The sequence below is a fragment of the Stegostoma tigrinum genome, chromosome 22 (genome assembly GCF_030684315.1).
Source record: "Stegostoma tigrinum isolate sSteTig4 chromosome 22, sSteTig4.hap1, whole genome shotgun sequence".
In the NCBI taxonomy this organism is placed as follows: Eukaryota; Metazoa; Chordata; class Chondrichthyes; order Orectolobiformes; family Stegostomatidae; genus Stegostoma; species Stegostoma tigrinum.
Window position 1 is genome coordinate 33,429,933 of NC_081375.1, and position 26,620 is coordinate 33,456,552.

At 41.5% G+C, this 26,620-nt stretch overlaps 1 protein-coding gene across 1 annotated transcript in view; it reads right to left on the reverse strand.

Moving 5' to 3' along the window:
- tnrc6c1 (trinucleotide repeat containing adaptor 6C1) overlaps positions 1 to 26,620 on the reverse strand; it is a 637,257-nt gene that overhangs the window by 476,657 nt on the left and 133,980 nt on the right. Inside the window, exon 4 of the mRNA XM_059653753.1 lies at positions 20,709 to 20,783. Coding sequence (XP_059509736.1) covers positions 20,709 to 20,780 — 72 coding nt within the window. The 5' untranslated portion in view covers positions 20,781 to 20,783. The remainder of the gene's footprint in view (positions 1 to 20,708; positions 20,784 to 26,620) is intronic.

A 26,620-nucleotide genomic window follows, 5' to 3' on the forward strand; every position in this document is an offset into this window, starting at 1 on the left:
TGGCAGACCTAGATATAGTGCCCTGAGTTTAGTGGAGCCTGTTGGAGCCAGGCCTGATGAGCTTCTCCCACATTCCCTGTGTTTGTTTCAGATTGAGCATCTGCTGTATTTTGCCTTTTAAACTCATCAAGGAATCACTTAGGGGTGGCAAAGACCTAATAGTACATAAGTGACACAGAACTCCCATCATTTCTTAAAATGAAGAAAGGATGTCACTGGAACTAAATTGGAACTCAGGGTTTCTCTGACAGTACTTAAAGGCAGCCAGAAGCTGGTAAAAGGAGAAATGCATTCCAGCTTCACATATCAGGGAACCTGTTCTGATTTTACAGCTTAAGTAACCAGTGATGGGGCACCAAATTTTAGTGATCCTGCACTGGAGATAATTGCCAGGAGGATGGACTTCCTCTTTAGCTCTGGGAGCAGGAGATCATCGAGACAGCTACTCTGCTGACAAAAGGAAGAGATTAGAGCTCACCTGTGCATAGAAAATGAACATCCATTCACCTAACCACTGCACCACTCATCAATAAACCTCCTTCTCAAACAAAATCAGAAACTGCTGGAAAAAACTCAGCAGGTCAGGTAGCATCTATGGAGAATAGGCAGAGTTAATGTTTTGGGTCCAGTGACCCATCCTCAGAAAAGAGGTTCTTTAGAATGTCTTTCTCACAAATTCACCACTATGACTGTCCTCACTGACCAACAGCACATGCTATTAGCTATTCACCATGAAGCCTACATTCCTGAAACACCTCTCAAGATTCTCATGAACATGCTCTCGGCTTGCTTGGTAGGTTGGTATGGACAGAGGAACAGCATGTCTACACACTCTCTCTCCCTTTAAGGATGGCAGCTCGCTATCCTGGCAGGGTAGCTTCAAGGCAGTGTTAACTGACAACACTGGTGGCAATGTCACGTGGGATATTTTCACTATTTATCCTTCAGATCTCACAGAGCTTTCTATCACCTCAAAATAAAGCTTTTGCATGAGCTCCAAAATCATTTTAAAAACCAAAAGAACTGTAGATACTGTTGTTTGAAAAACTCTGCAGATCTGGCAGCATCTGTGAAGGATAAAATAGAGTTAATGTTTTGGGCCCTTTCCTCAGAACTGAGGAAGGGTCACCGGACCCAAAATGTTAACTCTGTTTTCTCCCTCACATATGCTGCCAGACCTGCTGAGCTTTTCCAGCAACTTTGTTTTTGTCCACAATCATTTTCCCTCTTTGAAGAGTTGCAGAATCATATCGGGCTTGAAGCGTTAACTCTTTCACTTTCCATAGATGCTGCCAGGGCTGCTGAGCTTCTCCAGCACTTTCTGTTTTCATTTCATATTTCCAGCATCTGTCGTATGTTGCTTTTAGTCTTTCCCCTCTGTTCTCCTTATGCACCACAAGCAAACTCTTGTTTCTCTTTTTCATTTCAGCTGCAGGCTAAGTGGAAGCCCCTGAGTCAGTTGTCGAAAAACAGTGCAGCCTTCAAGATTGACTGTCACTCAATCTGGTTTCTCTTAAGTGGCAGTTCAGATATTGACTCCCTGTGGACTTTAGAGGCTAGATTACAGAATGTAGCTGACTGGGCTGAAGTGCAGAAATGCTAGGGCAGGGAGATAGGATGACATGCATGGCAGCTCACATGAGAATGAGGTCACATACTAAATGTGCTATTGAAGGCCAAGGCTACCAGATAAGAGAATTTTTTAAACCAGGAAATGAAATGTATTTTAAATGTCAGCGTGATGTCTGTTACAGATACCTGGAAGATACCCAGTCGGAGTCCTCCGAGGTTAAATGTAAAACCTGTTATAGCAGGGTCCCACAAAGGATGTATGTACTACTCACATCCCACACACAAAATCCTGCCAAATACCCTCCCCAGTAACTAGCATACAGCTTTCCAGTGACAGTAACCATTTCTGTGCCTTTCAAAACCAGCAAGCTGCCTGTGGACACTCTTTTGAAGTAGTTGGTAGATGTTGAAGATGGCTGACCAGTAAAGATGTCTGACCCTCTAACTGCAGTTCCTGGACAAATGTCTCAAGCCTCCTGTTGGGGAGCTAAATTCCCCTATCTAGTCTGGAGTTATAATAAAATATCTCAGATGTGTGAGAAATTCAGAATGTCCAATGGAAGGTAACTTCCTACTTGCTGGCATACTGAGTCGTTGAATTGAATAATTGACTTGAATAATGGTACAAAGGGAACACATTTATATGACTGGCACATTTCTGTGTCTCAATAAAGATCTAGTAAATTAATGCAAATCGAAGTGATGTGTTCCTTTCCGCTGTTTATAATATTTTGTTTCTTCTGCTAAATGGCTTTTGGTATAATTGTCATTTGTTAATAGAATCATAATGAAAATATTACATTATATGTCACCCATCCAGTGACGTAACATGAACAATTTGCACAACAGGGTCATTGTGCATGGGCTTGACAATAGAAATCAGATCAACCAGTTAAATATCTGAGCTACAGACAAAAATAATTTCCCATCCAGGCAGCCCTGAATTGAAACAATGGAAATTCATAGAGCGTGATTCCAAGAATCACAATTTTAAAAATGTACTTTGTTTGCTACAAATATTTAAGAATCAGTATCACTTTAATGATAAAGGTGACTGGCAATCTATACTTTAAAAATCTGTTTTGTATTTTGTCCCTTTCAAAGCATTGAAATTTTACTGTTAACTGATATGAAAAGTCTGTTTTTCAGAGATTAGTTAGTTATTTAAGCTTTGTGCTGCATTAAGCGCTTTTGTGAATTTCACTCAAAAAATGTTAACAAAGCATTGGCTTCTTGGTGAACAGCTGCCCTGTCTGAATTGAAAATGAGGTTCGTGATCACTTTGACCTGAAGTGAAATGGTATGAAGCACTTCAGCATGGTCAAGCTATTTTAGAAAGAGAGATCAGCGGGGTGGGGAATAAAACTGAATGGAGAAGACAGAAGGAATAACAGGCAAAAGGCCCAGGTTAATTTTACTCTATTGTTTGTCTCGATTTCAGACGTCTTGCTTGACAGTACCCAATGTCTACAACAATGCTGCATATTTACCAGTCAATCTCATTTTTAATTCAGTGCAAGGTGGCAGCTACAGCTGCAGATTAAGGCTGCAGTACAGTTAATCAATATGCATTGTCTGCAGCTAATGCTCTCTCGTAGGTTAGCTTGTTCAGTCCTGGTGACTAATTAGATGGAAATGTCAATATCTGCAACCAAGTACCTAAAGCAAAGGCCCTTAGCTGTAAAAATTAAGAACATTACAAGCACATTGAAAAATCTAATGCCCTGGATTTTGGTCTAGAAATGATGGAGCGATGCCAGTGCTTATCATTATTCTGGAGTAAATCGGACAGCAACATCTGATGCCTACAATGGATCACTGTGGAGGAGACCTTCATAGTTGAGCAGTTACCATACTCCATGATAATATTCTGCATACTACACAACCTCACTATTATTAAAAATCAGAACCCAGAACAACCTATCAAACAGGAAGCTGAGGATGAGGAAAGGCAACATGATCTGGAAGCAAGAGAGAAGTAAGGCTACTTCAGAGACAGTTTTTTGCTGCATATTTGGATATGGAAAAACATGAAAAATTTCAGCCTCAATTCTCCATTCACTAAAAGTCTCATTTATAGAAACATCGATGCAGCAGATGGCAGAAATCGGAAATAAAACAGAATGTGCTGAAAATATTCACTGGGTCTGGCTGGAACTGCAGGGAGTAAAAGAGATAGCATTTTGAGATAAATATGATTGTTCTTTCGATCTGAAAGCAAGTGGAAAGAGACGCATTTTATATCATTAAAAGAGGGTCAAGGAAAAAGAAGAACAAAAAGAAACATCCGATATAGCATTGAAGGCAGCAGAGATACTGTTAAACTAAAGCTAAAGAATTGTAGCAAAGAACGAGTGTAAATAGTTAAATAATGAGCAGCACTTCTGAAGGCAAAACTATGAAAGGCAAGATTCTTGCCTTCCCCTTTGAGATTTTCAATAGACTGTTCCCTTCACAAAACCTTGGTGCTTCCTCAAATATTGCCAACACTGTCCTTGCTTCCAAAGGCACTTTTCCATAGGTGTATTTCCTGCTTTTCCATCTCTTTTTTCTTGGCATTTAAAGCCCAAAGTTTCCTTCCAGATGTAGCAGTGATTTTAATTTACTTTGTTACATTCACTGCTCATAACATGGCCTCCTCTATATCAGTGAGGTTAGGTGATTGGATGTCCACTTTGCATATAATTCTGTTGGATACCCTATTAAAAAGAGACAACTAACATCTAATGAGCAAGATACTGCCAAGAAAAAAAGTGTCTGCTCTTGTAGGGATGATCTGCTCCATGAAAGAAATACATGACAGCAAATGTCCTCCATTTCAGAAAAGAACTTCAGAACTCACACGATCAGAAAGATAGCCTTAAACCCAGCAAATTTCCATTCTTCTACATCTGAAGAGAACACATTTGGGGAGAACAGAAAAACCTCCAGATCATCTGAATTCGTAAAGTCAAAATCCTGGGGAGATGAAATGTTTGTAAATGCAGGAATACAAACAAATGCACGACAATGACAGTTATCAGAAAGTGATGTTGCCTACGAGTCTTGCAGGTTTGAAATATTTACTCATTTTGATTAAGTGCAGTTAGCACTGCCCACTGTGATGATGTCATGAAGGCTTGGTGGGGGAGAAGTCTGGGATTTTGTGTAACACAGACAGAAGGCTAGGTCTCCCTAACAGTTTTACATTGGTTAAAGCCTACTCTTGCAAAAGTAAATAATTACAAAGAAGTAATAAACTATATCTTGTTGACAAGGTTCTTATACCAACATGTGGCTGCCCTCAATACACTGGTCTATATAAGCCACAAACCTTACAAGATACAAATGCTACAATAAATGGCACTAGGGAGTATTACTATTGGGCTTTATGCTGATGGTTGGATGATGGGGAATGCATGAGATGGGGAGAAATCATGTTGAACAAAAGGTAGCACAAGTTTACAGTACTGACTTCAACACAGTCTAGGTGCCTGCTTTAATCATATACTGTGATCACCAGACCCATATGTAGAGTTTAGCTAATTTCTTCTTCTTCATATTGCAGTTAGGACTGGTTGAGGAGATATGTTGCTGAATGCCCTGCCTACATGAATCTTAGAACTCTGCGAGAGTACCGTTCTGCTAGTGCGCTCCATTTAAAAATTTCTTTAAATTTATTTGTGGAAATCATTTTTTTTCAACAAATTTTAAAAGGATTTCCAAGCGTTTGCATCAATTTAATGGGATGAGTAATAATTCTCTTGGATGATAAGAGACATTGTTTCATGTGACCTGGGGCGGCATGATGGCTCAGTAGTTAGCACTGTACCTCATGGTGCCAGGGACCTAGTTTCAATTCCACCCTTGGGCAATTGTGTGGAGTTTGCACATTCTCCCCATATATGCGTGGGTTTCCTCTGGGTGCTCCGGTTTCCTCCCACAATCCAAAGATGTGCAGGTTTGGTGGATTGGCCAAGCTAAATTGTCCGTAGTTTTCAGGAATGTGTAGGTTAGGTGGCTTATAGGGTCTGGGCGGGATGCTCCAAGGGGTGGTGTGGACTTGTTGAGTTGAAGGACCTGTTTCCACACTGTAGAGATTCTACGATCTATGATGCCCTGGCAACCTGGAAATAGAGTAGCTAGGAGGTTAAGATGCACAAAGCTATGTGGCCAGATGCTGAAAAGGCAAACAATGAATCTATTTCTAGCAAAGAACAAAAGAGATCAGAGAAGGTATAGTTACAAGAGGGTGTGTATGTGTGTTTTTAATCAATTTAAACAAGGCAGGGATTGTAAATTGGACAATTTTATTGCTGTTGCTTCAAATTTGCCAGAGTTGAATTTAATGGGATTTAGTGATGGAGTGTTTGGTGATCTCTGATATCAGGTCCCTGTAAACTTACCTAAGGAGCATCTGCAGGAATGCGCCATTTGGGTGAGGAGCACCTCTGATGGACTTGGATGGAGTGGAGGTACCATTGCAAGCGAGTCAAGGAATAAATCCATGAAAGAGAAAGGTGAACGATCTTATATTCTTACTGTAGTGATTGTAATGAGGTCAGCGAGGTAGACTTCATGGAATATGAGTTCCTTGATTGGGGCTGTTAAACTGGCTGAATCAGAGAACCCTGGCTGACAGACAGAAACAGGCACATCAGAGGTTCTGCTCACTCTGAGATCTAGTTCTGAGGAAGCAGAGCCAGTGTCAAATTCAATATACGCATGAATGATGGGTGACTTTGTGATGTAGCAGCGGCCTTTGAAGAGTTATTTCACTTACATTCACAGTCCAGGCTGTGGACTAGATTTAGTACTGCCCCTAGTGTGTTTGAAGTGGACAGGCCTCATCAAATCCATGGATGTGGCCTTCTGACCAGCTTCCTGCCTGCACCCCTGACCTGACTTGTTTGAAATTTTACAGGTTCTGGAGGAGGTATTGGACAGCCTGCTTGCCTTGCTGTATTTAGTCATATAAGGGCTTCATCCTGCATCCAGCTCTGTTTTCCTCAAAACAAAGGGGAGCAGACACCAGGATATCTTGGTAGCTTTTTCTGCACTGGCTACTCTTGGACAAGGGGTAAACTTCTTTTCCTACCCTTCAGGGCCACTCCCTATCCAAAAATCATAGTTTCCCCTTTATATTGCTTCCAGCCTCTCATATCCCCTTGTGAGGACCTGCTCACTGACTCCAGTGAAATTCCCCTTCAATCACTTTGGTGCCTGGCTCCAGTGATTATTTTAATGGGCATCACATGTAGTTCCAGCGGTGACCCCTGCTCCCATTTGGTGCTGCAGTGACTATGGGGCAGTTTCCTCAGGCAGAACATACTATAACTGTTGGATAGAAATTCTACCTCTGGACCATTAATAGCCAAATGGTCCAGGGTGGCCATAAAATCCAGCCTGTGAGATTGCATGTGGGACCACATGTGTGCATTTTGATATGTGAATTTTTCTAGTTTCATGAAGTAATCTCTGCTGTTAACTGCAATTCCACATATAATTTATAATTCGTACAAACCATAACTTATCTGTTCATTAAAGTTTAATTTATATGGATTCTGGTTAGTGTTAAAACAAGGTACAATAAGTAGAATCTTGTTGGCTATTTCTACATTTTGGGAGACATTTGATAATTTTGATTATTTTTGTCTATAACTCCCCAGCAGTGACCACAATAATATTTCATAAGTTTCTGAACTTTGTTTACTAGATTATCGCATTTTAGTGATTCTGTCTGTATTTATGAAGAGAGGTTGTGATAGTTCAGAGGTGGACACTTAGAAGAGCTATTTACTCATCATCATCCAACTTCTCTGGTCCCCAGAGTTTAAAGCTGTGATCCATAAAGTGCTCATGTTCACATAAAAACAAATCTGGCATGGAAATAATGTATTCATATCCACTGCACACGGATTATGTAAAATAGCATAATGTGAGGCTGGAACTAATGGGGATGATTCATTCATAAAAACATGCAAATTACATCTGAAAATATTTGCTGCATGTGAGCAAATGAAACGTTCTCATTCGAATTAGAAAGCATTCTCTTTTATGTAAGTTTTTCATTTTCAATACCTGTGACAGATATTATAAGATAAATATGACTGTAGATATTAATTTGGAATTTGTGCTCATTTCTTCAGTAATTCAGGGGAAAAATGTCAAATTGAGTCAATATAAACAGCAACCAAATTTAAAAGTGTTTTACGTGTCACTTAATAACGACTTAAATGTCAAGGGTGTACTCATTTAAATGTTTTGACATTATGCTTTGATGTTTTTGACAGCTATTTTATTCCTGAACTTGTTTATTTCACCTATATATGTTCAGAGTTACGAATTGACATCACTGCCTAAGATGTTTGCAGACCTTTTTAACTGACAGATGTTAAGCCAAGGTGAAAATTCTAAGGAAAGAATTCAAAGAGCGGAAGTTTAATCTTCTTTAGCAGTGACATTGTTTACTGTGGGTTCAATACCACTAATATTGCACAAAATATAATTTTAATCGATCTTGCATCTTTAATATAATGGCGTCGCACTGAACCTATTCAGCATTTCATAAAAAATTTCCCCACTTTTTCACTTCTGTGATTCCAAATGTCAAAGGTGTTATCCGTATCTTCCCTTCCCCCACACCCTGTAGCTTCTTCCTCTTTTCAAGGCAATATAAATGGTTAAACTTAGACAACCCACTATCAGTGTGGATGAGTAATAGGAGATGATGTCAATGAAAACAGCAAAATTTAAGAAATATAACACAACAAATATCAAATGTATGCTTAAAATGAAAGATACCCATGATAATATATTCTGTAGCTTGGTAAAGCGAACAATGATTGTGGTTTAAATAAAAGATACATCTATACAACTGATTGCTTTGTACATACTGGTACGAAAACAAAATTAATCTTTTGGCTTAACGGACATTCTCTTGCATTTGTATGCTGAAGTTTTCTCAATGAAATTATGTAGATCTTCATTACGCTTTATCTAATCACCACTTTTCCCTGTTTTATCCCTTGTTATATTCACAGCTCACAGCTGCCTCATTCAAAACCATCTGTTTTAACATGTGTAATTTATTTCACCATTTAATTAATTGTTTTATATCGGCATCTTCTTGGAATTAACTTTTCAAATATGAGTTACTGCAGTTTTAATGTTGTCATAATGCCAACAGGGGAAAACTAGCACTATTTTGTTGATGTTTATAATGAATTCATTCAAAAGGTTCCACTGGGACATATTAAGTCATAATAATTAATCTAAATTACTAATGTGGGTTTGTTCTGATTTTTGATGAGAAAAATCATTTACAAAGAAGATTCAAAATGAGCAAGAAATCACAGGAGGTGCTACTTTAATTGAATTTAGAATTGGTAATCTCCTGCTAGTAACGTTTAATGCTATGCACTCGAACACATTGACAGTAGAAGGAAATTTCTTTCAGCTGTATATTAATAGAGAGAAATACATGTATTTCATTTAATAAAATAATTACATTGGCTTACAGTTAACCATATCATATGATGAGCATCATTTGTACTTATCATAGGTGTTTAGTGCATGCAAATTGAGTGCATGTCATGTTGACAGTTCCATTATGACATATCACTAATATTCACTTTACCTGGAAGCTTGTTAGGAGTCTTAAAATCATTGTCTCAATTATATAAACAAAAACAAATAAAGCTTACCCTTCTAAAATATTACCTCTCTCACCAATTCTCTCTCTTCCCTTGATTATGTTAGGTCCTCATTGGCCACAAGTCTATGAGCCTGGATTGTGTTCCAGTACTCAGTCATTATGGACCATGTAGGAGCTTCAATAGCAAAACCAGGCATGCTGCTGGATCAAGGAATCTCAAAAGCCCAGCCTTTCCTGACCTCACCATGTAGCACATATGTAATTTTAGCAAGGGTTATTGAATGGTAATCAAGAGGTGGGAATGTAAGTTTCCTCACCCAACACCAATTACAGTTATACAGCTTGAGATGAAATCAGTTCATGCAGCATGAGTCAGATGTGGGAACTGGAATTTCTGATTCTTATGGCTGATTTCTTGATTAAATAAGATCACTTGGCCACGAAAGGAGCAAAAACAAAACTGTTAAAATGAGTTATGGTATGAAAATGCATAGTTTTTGGTTTGATCTGTATTTATGGATATGAAATGCAAAAATTGTAGAATGAAAATAACACACTTTGGAGTAGTCTGGGAATTAGGGAGAAAGTTATCAAAACCACATACCCATTTTCTTATGAAAAGTCTGGATTATAAAAATTTATTTACTTTAAATGAACAGAGATTTCTGAATGAAATACAATAACTTGATTTATAACACAGGCCTGAGACACATATCAACATCATTTACTTGATCCACTTTACAATAGTGTTTTGTTGAAATTGTGTTCTTCTAGGAGACCTTTCGCATAAGGAATACATCCTGAGAATTTGCTTCACATGGCTTTCCATCCACTTTAGCTGATGGAAAACTGTGGAGATAATACAGTAAGTCCTGTCATGTGGTACTGGTAGGCAAGTCTTCTTGTGAAGGCTGTAAAATCAGTTCTTTAATGCAATCAGTGTTAAAAGACTATGAGAATTAAATGTTAGATGTTAAAAATCATGGTCATGCAAGGAAATGAAAGATAATGGCTTGATCTGTAAGAAACATCACTGCAAAGGAAACTGTTGATACAAAGAAAAAAATGAAACCAAAAGTAATTTGCAGGTTTTAACATAATAAAATGTGAGGCTGGATGAACACAGCAGGCCAAGCAGCATCTCAGGAGCACAAAAGCTGACGTTTCGGGCCTAGACCCTTCATCAGAGAGGGGGATGGGGGGAGGGAACTGGAATAAATAGGGAGAGAGGGGGAGGCGGACCGAAGATGGAGAGTAAAGAAGATAGGTGGAGAGAGTGTAGGTGGGGAGGTAGGGAGGGGATAGGTCAGTCCAGGGAAGACGGACAGGTCAAGGAGGTGGGATGAGGTTAGTAGGTAGCTGGGGGTGCGGCTTGGGGTGGGAGGAAGGGATGGGTGAGAGGAAGAACCGGTTAGGGAGGCAGAGACAGGTTGGACTGGCTTTGGGATGCAGTGGGTGTGGGGGAAGAGCTGGGCTGGTTGTGTGGTGCAGTGGGGGGAGGGGATGAACTGGGCTGGTTTAGGGATGCAGTAGGGGAAGGGGAGATTTTGAAACTGGTGAAGTCCACATTGATACCACATGGCTGCAGGGTTCCCAGGCGGAATATGAGTTGCTGTTCCTGCGACCTTCGGGTGGCATCATTGTGGCAGTGCAGGAGGCCCATGATGGACATGTCATCAAGAGAATGGGAGGGGGAGTGGAAATGGTTTGCGACTGGGACATGCAGTTGTTTGTTGCGAACTGAGCGGAGGTGTTCTGCAAAGCGGTCCCCAAGCCTCCGCTTGGTTTCCCCAATGTAGAGGGGTACAGTGGATGCAGTATACCACATTGGCAGATGTGCAGGTGAACCTCTGCTTAATGTGGAATGTCATCTTGGGGCCTGGGATGGGGGTGAGGGAGGAGGTGTGGGGACAAGTATAGCATTTCCTGCGGTTGCAGGGGAAGGTGCCGGGTGTGGTGGGGTTGGAGGGCAGTGTGGAGCGAACAAGGGAGTCACGGAGAGAGTGGTCTCTCCGGAAAGCAGACAGGGGAGGGGATGGAAAAATGTCTTGGGTGGTGGGGTCGGATTGTAAATGGCGGAGGATAATGCGTTGTATCCGGAGGTTGGTAGGGTGGTGTGTGAGAACGAGGGGGATCCTCTTTGGGCGGTTGTGGCGGGGGCGGGGTGTGAGGGATGTGTCGCGGGAAATGCGGGGGACGCGGTCAAGGGCGTTCTCGATCACCGTGGGGGGAAAGGTTTTAACATGTAGGTTGTTATAAGGCTACAATAGTATTAAAGGGATTAGAGTTGTTGTTGAATAGGGCAGGAAGTTTAAGGTGCTCTTGTGATGCAGTGGTAGTGTCCCTAATTCTGAACTAGGAGCCCTGGGTTCAAGTTGCACTTGCATCAGAGATTTCCAACAACATGTATGAGCAGGTTGATTTGAACATTGCTGCAATGAGATGTTAAAAGCATTAGAGAAAGAATAACATAATGAGCAGCTTATTAAAAGTAAATTGAAACTGGACTTACAAATGCTAAAGAAATTTTACCGGGATTTTTTTTCTCGATCTGATCCCACTAAGTGAGGGACAAATACCTTTCTAATGAATGAATTACAAGTTGGTTACAAAATGGAAAGCAGGGAGTGGGAACTCAAGGTACTCATACTGGCAAAAATACTAGTCTTCAGACAATTTAATTCACTTCACGTGATATCAAGAAATAGTTGGAGGCACTGGATGCTGCAAAGGCTATGGGCCCTGAAAACATTCCGGCAATAGTACTGAAGACTTGTGTTCCAGAATGTGCCACTCTACTTGCCAAAGTCTTCCAGTACAATTATAAGATGGGCATTTACCTAACACTGTAGAAAATTGCCCAGGTATATCCTGTACACAAAATCCAGGAAACATTCAACTTGGCCAATTACCTCTTCATCAGTCGACTCTTGTTCATCAGTAAAGTGATGGAATGTGTCATCAACAGCACTGTCAAGCAGCATCTGCTCAGCTATAACCTGCTCAGTGACACCCAATTTGGGTTCAGCCAGGGTTACTCAGCTCCTGACTTCATTATAGCTTTGGTTCAAACATGGGCAAAACAGCTGAATTCCAGGGGTGAGATGAGTGACAGGTTTTGATGCCAAGGCTGCATTTGACTGAATGTGGCATCAAGGAGCCCTGGTAAAACTGAAATCAGTGGGTATCAGAAGGCAAACTCTCTTCTGGTTGGAGCCATTCCTGACACTCAGGTAGATGGTAATTGTTATTGGAGGTCAGTCACCTCAGCTCGACGATATCTCTGCAGGAGCCCTTCGTGATGGCCTAACTAAACTAAAAAACAAACCTTCTGCCTCGTTTGGTCCATTTCCCACTATTCCCTCCCTATCCATGTAACCATCAAGAGGCCCTTTAAATGTCATCAATGTGCCTCCTTCCACCAGTGCATTCCAGGCTCCCACCACTCTCTGCATGTAACTCTTTCCTCACACATCTCCCTTAAACCTTCCCTCTCTTATCTTGAGCCTGTGTTCTCTTGTAATTGAAACTTCAACCCTGGGAAAAAAAACCTCTGACTATCCGCCCTATCTATGCCTTTCATAGTTTTGTAGACCTCTATCAGGTTTTTACCCTGCCACTGCCTTTCCAGTGAAAACAGTCCCAGTTCTTTTTTAACCTTTCCTCGTAGCCAATGTCCTCGATACCAGGCAACATCCCGGTGAACCTTCTCTGCACTCTCTCTAAATCTTCCACATCCTTCTGGTGGTGTGGTAATCAAAAGAGCACACAATACTCCAAATGCGGCCTAACAAGGGTTTTATCTAGCTGCAACATGGTTTGGCAACTCTTGTATCCTGTGCCCCCGCCACATGCCTTCTAAATCACTTTGGGCACCTGTGTTGCTACTTTTAGGGAACTGTGGACCTGCACGCCCAGATCCATCTGTATGTTAATGTTCCTAAGTATTCTTCCATTTACATATATAATTCACACCTAAATTTGATCCTCCAAAATGCATCACCTCACATTTGTCTGGATTAAACTCCATCTGCCATTTCTGTGCCCAAGTTACCAATCTATCTATACCCTATTGCATCCTTTCACAATCCTCAGCACTTTCAGCAACTCCACCAACCTTTATGTAATCTGCAATCTTACTGATCAGACCATCAACATTTTCCAAAAGATCATTTATATATACTACAAACAACGCGGGACCTAAGACTGATCCCTGTGAAACGCCTACTAGTTACCAGTCTCTATTCTGAAAAACACTCTTCCACTGCCACCTATATAGTCTTCTGTGACTAAGCCAGTTTTGTATCCATGCTAATCAATTTTCTTCCAAATTTGCATAACTTCTCCAAGAGCTTCCCCACCACAGGTGTCAGGCTCACTGGTTTTTAATTCTCTGGATTGTTCCTGCTTCCTCTCTTAAAGAAGTGAACAACATTGGCTAATCTCCAGTCCTATGGCAGTTCACCTGTTTAGAAAGGTATCTGCTAATGCCCTGCTATTTCTTCCCTTGCCTCTTGCACTGATATGAGATAGATCTGGCCCTGGGGTCTTGTCTACCTTAATGCAATTTAGGATACCCAAAACCTCATCCTTCAATATATTGACATTCTCTAAAGCATTCACACACTCATCCCTGATCTCAACATCAATCATGTCCTTTTCCTTGGTGAATACTTATACAAAGTACTCATTAAGGATCTCTCCCACTTCCTGTGGCTCCATACATAACTTTCCTCCTTTGTCCTTCAGTGGGCCTACTCTTTCCCTTGCTACCCTCTTTCTTCTAATATATGCACAAAAAGCCTTGGGATTCTCTTTGACCCTGTTTGCTGAAGATATCTCATGGCCCCTTTTAGCCTTCATAATTCCATGTTTAAGTGCCTTCCTAATTTCTCTATAATCCTGAAGGATTTCATTAGTTTGTAGCTGCCTAGACCTATCATATATTTCCTTTTTCCTTTTGACTAAGCTTACAATTTTCCTCATCATCCATGGTTCTTGAATCCTGCCATTCCTATCAATCAGTTTTGCAGGGACATGTATGTCCTGTACTTTAATCAACTGGTCTTTAAATACCTTCCACTTGCCAGACATAGATTTTCACTCAAATCCATGCTCCTAATCCACATTCCCTGGTTCCTGTCTAATTTCGATGTAATTTGCCCTTGCCCAATTAAGTACCCTCACCCAAGGGCCACTCTTGTCCTTGTCCATGTCTAGTCAAAATCTTATGGAGATCTGGTTACTAAACCCAAAATGCTCTCCTTATGAAACATCAATCACCCGCCCTGGCTTATTCCCTAGAACCAACTCTAATATGACCTCCTCTCTGGTTGAATTGTCAACAGACTGCCTTAATATGCCCTCTTGGGAATATCTAACAAATTCCTCTCAATCCGAGCCCTCGCTTCTAAGGCAGTCCAAGGCAAGTTAAAGTCACCCACCACAACCACCCTGTTTTATTCACACTTTTCCAGTATCTGACTACATATCTGCTCTTTTGTCTCCTGTGGTTGTTGCGAGGTCTATAGAAAACTAACAACATTATGACTGCACCCTTCCTGTTCATGAGCTCCATCTTAATGCCTTGTGGCAAGATCCCTCCAAAGTGTCCTCTCTCAACACAGCTGTGATGTGATCCCTAAACAGGAATGCAACAAACCCACCCCTTTTGTCTTCTTTTCCGTCTCATCTAAAACAGCAATATTCTGGAATGTTAAGCTGCCAGTCCTGTCCATCATTTAACCATGTCTCTGTAATGGCAATAACATCCTAATTCCATGCTTGTAGTTCATATGTCTTACCTTTTACACTTTTTGCATTGAAGTAAATACATTCCAGTCCTCCAGTTCTTCTGAGTTCCATGACTTTTCGCGGCCTGCTCTTACCCTGTATTATGCATACCTTATATAATAAAATGTGAGGCTGGATGAACACAGCAGGCCAAGCAGCATCTCAGGAGCACAAAAGCTGACGTTTCGGGCCTAGACCCTTCATCAGAGAGGGGGATGGGGAGAGGGAACTGGAATAAATAGGGAGAGAGGGGGAGGCGGACCGAAGATGGAGAGTAAAGAAGATAGGTGGAGAGGGTATAGGTGGGGAGGTAGGGAGGGGATAGGTCAGTCTTCCCTGGAATCTGGTATACATAAATATATTGAATATAGAAGGGCTGATTAGTAAGTGTGTAGTTATTATGAAAATTGGTGGGTTGGTAGACAGTCTTAAATTACAAGAGGACTTAGATGAGTTGGTCAAATGGGCTGATCAGTGGCAGATGGAATTCAGTCTGGATAAGTGTGAAGTGATGCACTTGGACAGGACAAACAAGGCAAGGGAATACATGATGAATGGTGGGATCCTGGGAAGCATCAAGGATTAGGAAGACTTTGGTAAGAATGTCCCCTAGTCCCTGAAGGTTTTGGGAGTGATCGATTAAGTGATTAAGAAGGCATATGAGATTCTCGTCTGTATTGCTGAAGTTGCAGAATTTAAGAGCAGGGGAGTAATGCTGGAGCGGTATAAGAAGTAGGTCAGGCCACAGCCAGAGTACTCTGGGTGGTTCTGAAATCCACATTATAGGAGCAAAGTAATTGCACTGGAGAGGAGATTTACCAAGATGCTGCTTGTGTGAGTGATAATGGGAACTGCAGATGCTGGAGAATTCAAGGTAACAAAGTGTGGAGCTGGATGAACACAGCAGGCCAAGCAGCATCTTAGGAGCACAAAAGCTGACGTTTCGGGCATAGACCCTTCATCAGAGAGGGGGATGGGGAGAGGGAACTGGAATAAATAGGGAGAGAGGGGGAGGCGGACCAAAGATGGAGAGAAAAGAAGATAGGTAGAGAGGAGAATATAGGTGAGGAGGTAGGGAGGGGATAGGTCAGTCCAGGGAAGACGGACAGGTCAAGGAGGCGGGATGAGGTGGTATGTAGGAAATGGAGGTGCGGCTTGAGGTGGGAGGAAGGGATGGGTGAGAGGAAGAACAGGTTCGGGAAGCAGAGACAGGCTGAGCTGGTTTTGGGATGCAGTGGGGGTTTGGTGCTCGGGGGTGGGGTCATGATCAAGGGGGCGGTAGAAGGAGGTGTCGGAGAGTTGGTGTTTGGCCTCGGCGAGGTCAGTGCGCCATACTACCACTGCGCCTCCGTTGCCTGCAGGTTTGATGGTGAGGTTGGGTTGGAGCAGAGTGAGCAGAGGGCTGCCTGTTCTGTGGGGGAGAGGTTAGAGTGGGTGAGAGGGGTGGAGAGGTTGAGGCGGTTGATGTCTCGACGGCAGTTGGAGATGAAGAGGTCAAGGGAGGGTAGGAGGCCCATCATCTCCAGGACCTCATCACCTCAGGGGACCTCCCACCCACAGCCTCCAACCTCATTGTTCCCCAACCCCACACGACCTGTTTCTATCTCTTTGCAAAAATTCACAAACTTGACTGCCCTGTCGACCCATTGTCTCAGCCTGTTCCTGCCCCACCGAATTCATCTCCACCTCTCTGGACTCCATTTTCTCCCCTTTGGCCCAGGAACTCCCGACCTACGTCCGTGACAACGTCTACACCCTCCACCTCCTCCAGGACTTCCAATTCCCTGGCCCCCAACACCTAATTTTCACCATGGTCACCCAGTCCCTATACAGCTGTATTCCTCATGCAGATGGCCTCAAGGCCCTCCACTTCTTCCTGTCCCGCAGGTCCGACCAATCCCCCTCCACCGACACCCTCATCCGCCTAGCCGAACTCGTCCTCACCCTCAACAACTTCTCTTTCGATTCCTCCCACTTCCTACAGACAACGTGGGTGGCCATGGGTACCCGCATGGGCCCAAGCTATGCCTGCCTCTTTGTAGGTTACGTGGAACAGTCCCTCTTCTGCACCTACACAGGCTCCAAACCCCACCTCTTCCTCCGTTACATTGATGAATGTATCGGCGCCGCCTCTTGCTCCCCAGAGGAGCTCAAACAGTTCATCCACTTCACTAACACCTTGCACCCCAACCTCAAGCTCACCTGGGCCATCTCCAACACATCCCTCACCTTCCTGGACCTCTCAGTCTCCATCTCAGGTAACCAGCTTGTAACTGATGTCCATTTCAAGCCCACTGACTCCCTCAGCTACCTAGAATACACCTCCTCCCACCCACCCTCCTGCAAAAATTCCATCCCCTATTCCTAATTCCTCTGCCTCCACCGCATCTGCTCCCAGGTTGAGGCACTCCATTCCCGCACATCCCAGATGTCCACGTTCTTCAAGGACCGCAACTTTCCCCCCGCACTGGTCGAGAACGCCATTGACCGCATCTCCCACAACACATCCCTCACACCCCGCCCCCGCCACAACCGTCCCCAGAGGATCCCCTTCGTCCTCACATACCACCCCACCAACCTCCGGATACAACGCATCATCCTCCGACACTTCCGCCATCTACAATCTGACCCCACCACCGAAGCTATTTTTCTATCCCACCCTTGTCTGCCTTCCGGAGGAACCACTGTCTCAGCGACTCCCTTGTCCGCTCCACACTTCCCTCCAACTCCACCACACCTGGCACCTTCCCAAAGTGCTACACTTGCCCCCACACCTCCTCACTCACCCCCACCCCAAGCCCCAAGATGACCTTCCATGTCAAGCAGATGTTCACCTGCACATCTGCCAAAGTGGTATATTGTATCCATTGCACCCGGTGTGGCTGCCTCTACATTGGGGAAACCAAGCAGAGGCTTGGGACCGCTTTGCAGAACACCTCCACTCGGTTCGCAACAAACAACTGCACCTCTCAGTCGCGAACCATTTTAACTCCCCCTCCCATTCCTCAGACGACGTGTCCATCATGGGCCTCCTGCAGTGCCACAATGATGCCACCCGAAGGTTGCAAGAACAGCAACTCATATTCCGCTTGGGAACCCTGCAGCCCAATGGTATCAATGGGGACTTCACCAGCTTAAAAATCTCCCCTTCCCCCACCGCATCCCAAAACCAGCCCAGTTCTTCCCCTGCCCCCACTGCATCCCAAAACCAGCCCAGTTTGTCCCCTCTTCCTACTGCATCACAATACCAGCCCAGCCTGTCTCCGCTTCCCTAACCTGTTCTTCCTCTCACCCACCCCTTCCTCCCACCCCAAGCCGCACCTCCATTTCCTACCTACCACCTCATCCCGCCTCCTTGATCTATCTGTCTTCCTTGGACTGACCTATCCCCTCCCTACCTCCTCACCTATACTCTCCTCTCTACCTATCTTCTTTTCTCTCCAACTTCGGTCCGCCTCCCCCTCTCTCCCTATTTATCCCAGAACCCTCTCCCCATCGCCCTCTCTGATGAAGGGTCTAGGCCCGAAACGTCAGCTTTTGTGCTTTTGAGATTCTGCTTGGCCTGCTGTGTTCATCCAGCTCCACATGATGCCGCTTGGGCTGTTTTTGTTATGAAGAAAGATTGGATAGATTGGGATCACAAGTTGTAGAGCTGGATGAACACAGCAGGCCAAGCAGCATCAGAGGAGCAGGAAAGCTGACTTCTCGGGTCTGGACAAGAAGGGTCTAGACCCGAAATGCCAACTTTCCTGTTCCTCTGATGCTGCTTGGCCTGCTGTGTTCATCCAGCTCTACACCTTGTTACATCAGTTTCTCCAGCATCAGCAGTTCCTACTATTTTTGGATAGGTTGGGGTTGTTTTCTTTGGAGCAGAGGAGAGGGAACATGGCATTTAATTATGAAGGGTTTAGACAGCTTAGATAGGAAGTCGGAGCGATCAATGAATGGGTTCATAGATTTAAGGTACGGGGCACAAAGTGTATAGGAGATATGAGGAAAAACATTTTCACCTAGAGGGCAGTGGGGTTCTGGAACTCACTTCCTGTATGGGCTATGGGCCAAGTGACAGAAAATAGGTCTGAAGAAGGGTCCAGACCCAAAACACCAGCTTTCCTGCTCCTTTGATGCTGCTAGGCCTGCTGTGTTTTTTGAACTCTACACCTTGTTACCTCAGATTCTCCAGCATTGGCAGTTCCTACTATCTCAGAATAGTTAGGTGCTTTATTTGTGGACTGCCACAGACTTGATGGGCTAAAGGGCCTTTTTCCATACTATAGACCTCTGTGACTGCATGAACCAAACATTGCACTGACATTCAATTCTCGAGGGACAGTATTGAAAAGCAAAATTCCTATACTATAACAACTTTTTCAGACCACTACTGTAGGCAATGAAGGTAGTGCAAAATAAGGTTACTAGACTAATACAGAATCTGGTAGCTTATAATGAAATGAAAAAATGGATCTGTCTGGGGTTGTGTTCTCTAGAAAAGAGAACATTGAAGTGTTACCTGACTACTCTCCTTAAATTAATGAAAAGAATTGACGAGATAGATATTAAGAGTGTGATCTCATGGTGTAGGAAGAAGCTTTGGTTTCATGTCCCACTTCAAGACTTGAGAGCTATGTATGGTGTGTTCATAATCAGTCTAAATTAATAATAATGCATCATTCATAATGTAAAACAAATGAAGTTTTTAGGATAAATCATTTTGGTGAACACTCTTAAACGTGTAGTACTGGAACATGGGTTCATAATTGAGTGTTTGCCGGGAAATATATTTGCAATTAGTTACAATTCTAAACTTGGCTATGATATCCAAAATTGAACTCAAAAGCTGGTAAGATAGTAAATACATTGGCAGTTATTGAGAAACTTACAAGAGAATGAAATCTTTCGACTGTCATTAACATTCCATCACCTGTTTCTAAGAGGAACGAGATTTAAATTATAAAGAAAATAATTCCTTCATAAGTAATGACAGAATTGACTAAATTTCCTTACCATATAAAATAATCATACAATCTTTGCAGACTGCAAAATACATGAAAATATGTACAAACCAACATTTCCCAGGGAAAATTCCTGGGTGCTGGAAAATATGTTTTATGCCTTTAGCATGCGTTACCTTCTTTAATTTTTTCCAGTACAGGTGAATAAAGTTGGGTTTACTCATAGCTCAAATTTCAAGCCAATGTCCCACCGTATTTTCATTATAAATATGTCATTCAAGGTCATTAAATTGTCAAGCTTGTTTAAACAGCTATTTTTGCTAGTTTCTCAATTTAATACGCATTACTCCTAATTTTCATATAGGCATGCATATTACTCTCTGTCAATAAAATGCCATAAAATAAAATATCTCCAAGACAATGACACGCTATGGTCATAAATGAAGTAAATGCCAGGTACAGGCCCAAAAAGCATATAGTGTTACAACTGGTAGTGAAGAAGTCGCTTACTCACAGATGAACTAAGTCAATGTCCAATGACAAAAATACTTGGAAATACATTCATTTCAGATTCAGAACCACATTTAAAGTGAGGAAAGCAAATTTTTTGAGAGTGCAAACTGACCAGCAACAGATTTTCTCCATGAACTTTCGTGAATAATTATTTTCTTAGTAATTATCCTAATGCATAGCAACATTGGCAGACATTTACAAGACCAATTTCAATCTTTAGTGTTGGAGAAATATTTTCTTACCACTTTTGTCTTCTCAATAGATTCCTTCTCTTCTTTGGCCTTTTTTCTTTGATCGTGTGAAATTTCTTCCATCTCCTGCACCAAATAATAAGACATAATCTAACCGAAAATGTTCATTAATAGGAGATATGTTACTAGTTTGTCTTTTTGCATGTTTTGTCATTAAAATGATACAAGACCATCTTTGGAATACTAAATACAACTCAATCAATTTGGAATGCATTGACTGTTGTCATCTGACATAATTTATCAGTTATTTGCAGATTTGAAACATTGTCATAATGTTGTAGGCAAAGAGCACAAAGAACTTTGGAGAAAAGATTGAGTTTGCACAGAGTTCATGCTGGAACTGAATGTCATAACAGTGTTAGGGACCGAAAGTTTACTCGAGTTCTCCAATAGTTGCATTATGCATCATAAAAACTGAAAGAACTGCAGATGCTGTAAATCATGAACCAAAGCAGAGTTGTTGGTAAAGCTCAGCAGGCCTGGTAGCATTTAAAAGAAAAGTCAGAGTCGACGTTTCAAGTCTGGTGACCTTTCCTTAGAATTATATATCACTTAAGGTCCTGTTCAGTCCATGGACAGAGTTTTTGATTAGGGGCCAAAGCCCTCACCTTGAGTTCAAATGCGGGACCTAACACTGCACTCTGTCAGGAATAGTTACCTGATAGTGATTTCTTTCGGTACTGAGGAGGCAATGACCTAGTGGTATTATCACTGGACTGTTAATCCAGAGACCCGGATAATTTTCGGGGTTTGAATCACATCATGCAGATGGTGGAATTTGAATTCAATAAGTATCTGGAATTAAGAATCTAATGATGACTGTGAATTCATTGCCAATTGCCAGAAAAAACCCATCCAATTCACTAACGTCCTTTAGGGAAGGAAACTGCTATCCTTACCTGATCTGGCCTACATGTGACTCCAGATCCACAGCAATGTGATTAACTTTTAACTTCCCTCTGGGCAATTAGGGATGGTCAATAAATGCTGTCTGGCCAGTGATGACCACATCCATGAATGAATAAAGGGAAAAAAAAGGCCAGATAATGTACTCGCTGTCCAATTAAGGAAGGTGGATAGCTGTTGAAGCTGGAGAGTCAATAAGAAGCTCTCTAGCACTGAAGGAGCAGTTGCCTGCAGTTTTAGGTAAAAGTGAGAAACTAGGGGTCCACCATTTCTCAGTCAGACCATGAGACAGGAACAAAAGTAGGCCATTCAACCCATGGAGCCTGATTTGCCATTCAATGAGGTCATGGTTGAAATGTTAACTTTCAACTCCACCCTCCTGCTTTTTCCCCATATCCCTTGCTAAGTAAAAATGTCGCTGTCAGTCTTGAATATATGAATGACCCAACCTTGTCAGTCCACTGTAGCAAAGAACTCCACAGATTCACAATCCTCAGAGTAGAAATTCCTCTTCATCTCTGCCTATAAAGTGCAACCCCTTAACCTCTGAGGTTATACTGTCTCGTCCTAGATTTTCCCACAAAGGGAAACAAATTCTCTGCATTTGTACTGTCAAGCTCCCCAAAAATCTTACAGAACTGAAAAAAAACAGAATGCTCCCAGCTGTAAGACCAGGTACATATGTCAGCTGCACATGTGGAAGTGCAGGGTTTGGTTTTGGTCAGCATTAATGTTGTCTTGGCATCTAGTCCTCTGGTCTGCCTCTGGGAGGCTGCTTCCAGGCGTCTGCCATACAACTAACACCGCAGAGGGTTCTCTGTAAAGGGGATTTATTAGCCAGCTTATTAAGTTAACAAGCTTTCCACCACTCACAGATAATGGCCTGGAGTTGGGAGCTGGCTGGGAACCAAAATACTGGCCACTGTCAGGAAATTCCATGCTTTCCACATCCGTTCCTGCCCTCGTGTACAGGCCCATATGTTTGAACTGCTGCACAAAGGGAAAACTCATAACAGATGAAACCATTCTACTATATAGGTGGATTACTGTATTCATTGTCATGCTTGATATACCCAGGGAAATTAAAATTAAGTATTTAATTTTCACATTATCATTAGAACATCTGGTTGCAAGGCACCAAAATTCTTTATTGTGGTTCAGATGTTTCAAATGATAAGTATTAGATTTGCCATGACCTTTAATTTACCCTAGAAATACCTACCCAGTCTGTTAACAGTTTAAATTCTGGATAGATTTCTTTTCATCCCTGAAAAAATATTGCCAAGCCATCTGACAATTTCTGGCAACAGTTTAAAGCCTAAATATATCTTAATCCATCAGAACCTTACTTTACCTACAGTTGGTCAGTAAAATTTACAAATATAAGAAGGTCTGCCATTTCAAGCAATACATTCCTATTAAACATCATATGGTTAAGCAGGGACAGTGAAAATATTTCTTTTGCATCAGCCTCTAGGTGGCATCAGTGTGCTACAATTCTTTGGAAAAAAAATGAAAACAATTAAAATATTAAATTCACATATTGCACAGAAAAAATTAAATTGGGCAGCTAATGGTGTATGGAAGACTCACTACTCAGAAAGACAGGCCAGTAACTCATGAATGGCACCAACGCAAATTAGTTACCACATCCAATGTCATTTAGTGTACATTTTCAACACCAGTTCTAGCCAGCTTGCATCCTTTACAATGAAATTCAAATCAAGAGAAGCTACAGAGGATTTAACAATGCCTACCTGCTGTTAAATATAATGAGATTATTTTTTGAACATGACTTTCCTACAGCAGGTTTTGGGCTCACATACAGTCTGGTGAATAAAGGATGCATCTTAAATAGCTTAAAGACATTGTACAGTAAACAGCACAATCTTCCACAGACACAAGCTTCCAGCTCACACCAACTCTCAACATATCCACTGTCAATCATTGAACACATTACATTACCAAACATGGAATGGATGCATGCACATGGAAAACCAGGCTTCAATCTGAATAGAAAACCCATTATTTCTGTTGCTGTGAGACCTGAGATGATATTACGTGATATATTAAAAACTGTTTGCTTTATAAATCAAAATGAATACCAGTTGCTTTAGTTTGACTGGATAGACAGCAGGTGATAAAGCCTTGCATTTTAACAACAGAATTTAAATTTGAAAGTGGGACTAGAAGCAATTTAATAATAGCTGCAGTCAGTCTTCAATAAACTCCATTCTGAGTTAAGTGTTTACCAGCTGACAGGAGCACTTGGCTATCACTTTGTACTTCAGTCAACTCTCCATTCGCTGGTTAAGAAAACACAAGAAGGTTCTATCAGCACATATAGCCCTGCTACTAATCCTGTGGGGATGATAGAAATATAACCCCTGAAATGTGACTTGTCAAGGTGAATAATCCAGGTGATGATAGATGAATACCCTGAAGCATAACACAATTTCTGCCACATGCATAAGAGACATTTTTATGGGTTTTTCCTTTCCTTTCTAGAAAGTTGAACCTGTAGTTATTTTCTGCCCTGATGAGAATTTGTCACAGTGAAAGCTTCACACAGTATATGTGGAAGCAAGAGTGAAAGGCTAAAAGTGCACCAGTAGTCCTAAGTGTATGGGAGCATTAATTTTTAAAGTTTTTATTTCTAATCAGCACACTGTAATTTTTTGAAATGTGGACATTGAATGAGAAGTCAATTATGATCTGTCAAATTTAGAACAGTTTTATAAAATAAGAATCATAAGTATAATTTCAGAAAATGGGTTATGGACAAATATAGAGAAGTGAATGAGAAATCGATAAAAAATGAATTCAAACTAAGAAAATTAATGGAAGGAACATTAAAATGTGAATCACAGACTGATTGATTTACATTTGTACAGACCGCATCATACCTCTCAAAAAGTCTCAACATGTTTCCATATACGATTAAACATTTCGAAAGCAATTATTGCATTTATGTACTGTTCTTCACAACCTTAGAGAGTCGTAAATGGACTTTCATCCAACAAAGTTTCTTTTTGATTTATAATAATTGTAATGCAAGAAACACAGCAGACAATTCACACTCAATAAGCTCCCATAAATAGTAATATAAATGATCAGATAATATATTTTAAAGATTGTAGTTGGGGGTTAAATATTGCAGATGAACACAACAGCAAGTGTGCAGAATATGAGTCTACCTAAACATTACAGGGACAAATGATTGCTTGATGTGTTTTTTGATTAACATAGGAATGGTGATCAGTTCATTTGTTTTGGGGATTTTTAATATCCTCATGAACTATTGCAAGAACAGTCAGTTTGATGTCTTCTCAATACCATCATCATAGCTTCAAATTGTCTGTAATTTCTGTATCACGCACCGGTTTCAATTCACTCATTCCATTTCCACTTGAGTCCAGATTCCTAACCTCACAAAGTCATTCCTACAATAATGGAAGGATTTCATGCACAGTAGATAGGTTTGTGGTTCTTATGAGTACAAAATTTCCACCGAGTACATAAAAACCAGAAACACAGCAATTGTATCCAGAGTGCTCAGGAGAGATGGCTAGTTCCAACCCATTAACTACTACACTCAGGTTATTGTGAAACAAAGAAATGGGAGGGTGGCAACTGCAGGGATCATTGAGTGTGGGAGGGAGTGGAGATGGTAGAGAATGACTAAATAGTTTATCAGGATGAGCAGCAGATAGCTGCAAATGCAAAAACCTGAAACAAGAGTTTCGACTTTAAATGGAAAAGGTAAGTGCATGTCCCATAGAGAGTGAGGTAGGGAGTTGATCATAGATTATGAGAAAATGGTGGTTGAAATTAACAGAGATAATGGGAACAGCAGATGCTGGAGAATCTGAGATAACAAATTGTGGAGCTGGATGAACACAGCAGGCCAAGCAGCATCTTAGGAGCACAAAAGCAATGTCTTTCTTCTGTCTTCACTATAGGGGATACAAAAATATTCCAGAATTGTTATAAATCAGAAAGTAAAAGGGTTGGGTAACTTACTGAAATTGCAATCCCCAGTAGGTGGTACTAAGCAAACTGATGAAATGATAGGTTGACAATATTCTGTGCCCAGAGGGGAGTGGAAGCGCGGAAACTGAATTAAATGATGGCACAAAAATTGGTAGGAAACTTTGTTGTGAAGATATATGGAGTTTGCAGCTGGATATCAATAGATTGAATCAGTGGGCAAAATTCAGTCAGCTCAATAAAGTTATTTATTAGTAGAAATGGTGCCAATTAAGATCTCATTCCTATTCCAGCTGGAATCTCCATTTGCCAATGTGGTCAGGCAACATTAGGTTGAACAACGTCTCGGTCAATGTGAATGGCTCAATGTCACAATAGGCTGGAAATCATTATGTATCACGAGAGAGCCAGTACTGGGAGCATTGAGGGGGAAAGGAGATTGCTGTAAAGTGCTAGGGAGCTGGTTAGACTGTAATTTAAATTATATGTATGTATTTTATGATATCATTGACATCACAATTCATTACTGAAATGCATTTAAAATCACATATTGGGTATACCATGTGACCCGTACATCTCAGAAAAGTCTATGTAGGTCTCTCTTGTACGCAGCTTAATAACATTTATCCATCATCCATTTCTTCTTCCAACATCTAAAATCTAACACAAATTGGATTTAAAATTCATTGCCATATTTCAGCCAATTTGCATTTTTTCCTATAGTTCCTCAGCTGCTCCCTTGAGTTTAGTATGATCTATGAGTTTGTATACTTACATTGCATATTTAAATCTCACCTCCAAAATGCCTACACACTCAATAAACTCCACTCCCATCATCTTTGTTACTCCTATGCCCAGAGGGGAGTGGAAGCACGGAAACTGAATTAATTGATGGCATTAATAGATGTTATCTAATAAACATGGCAGCAGTGATTTGTGAGGATGTCCCTCAGTCGTCATTGTACACAGACAGTATCGTGGATCTGTCTAGCAGAACTGAATAGAAG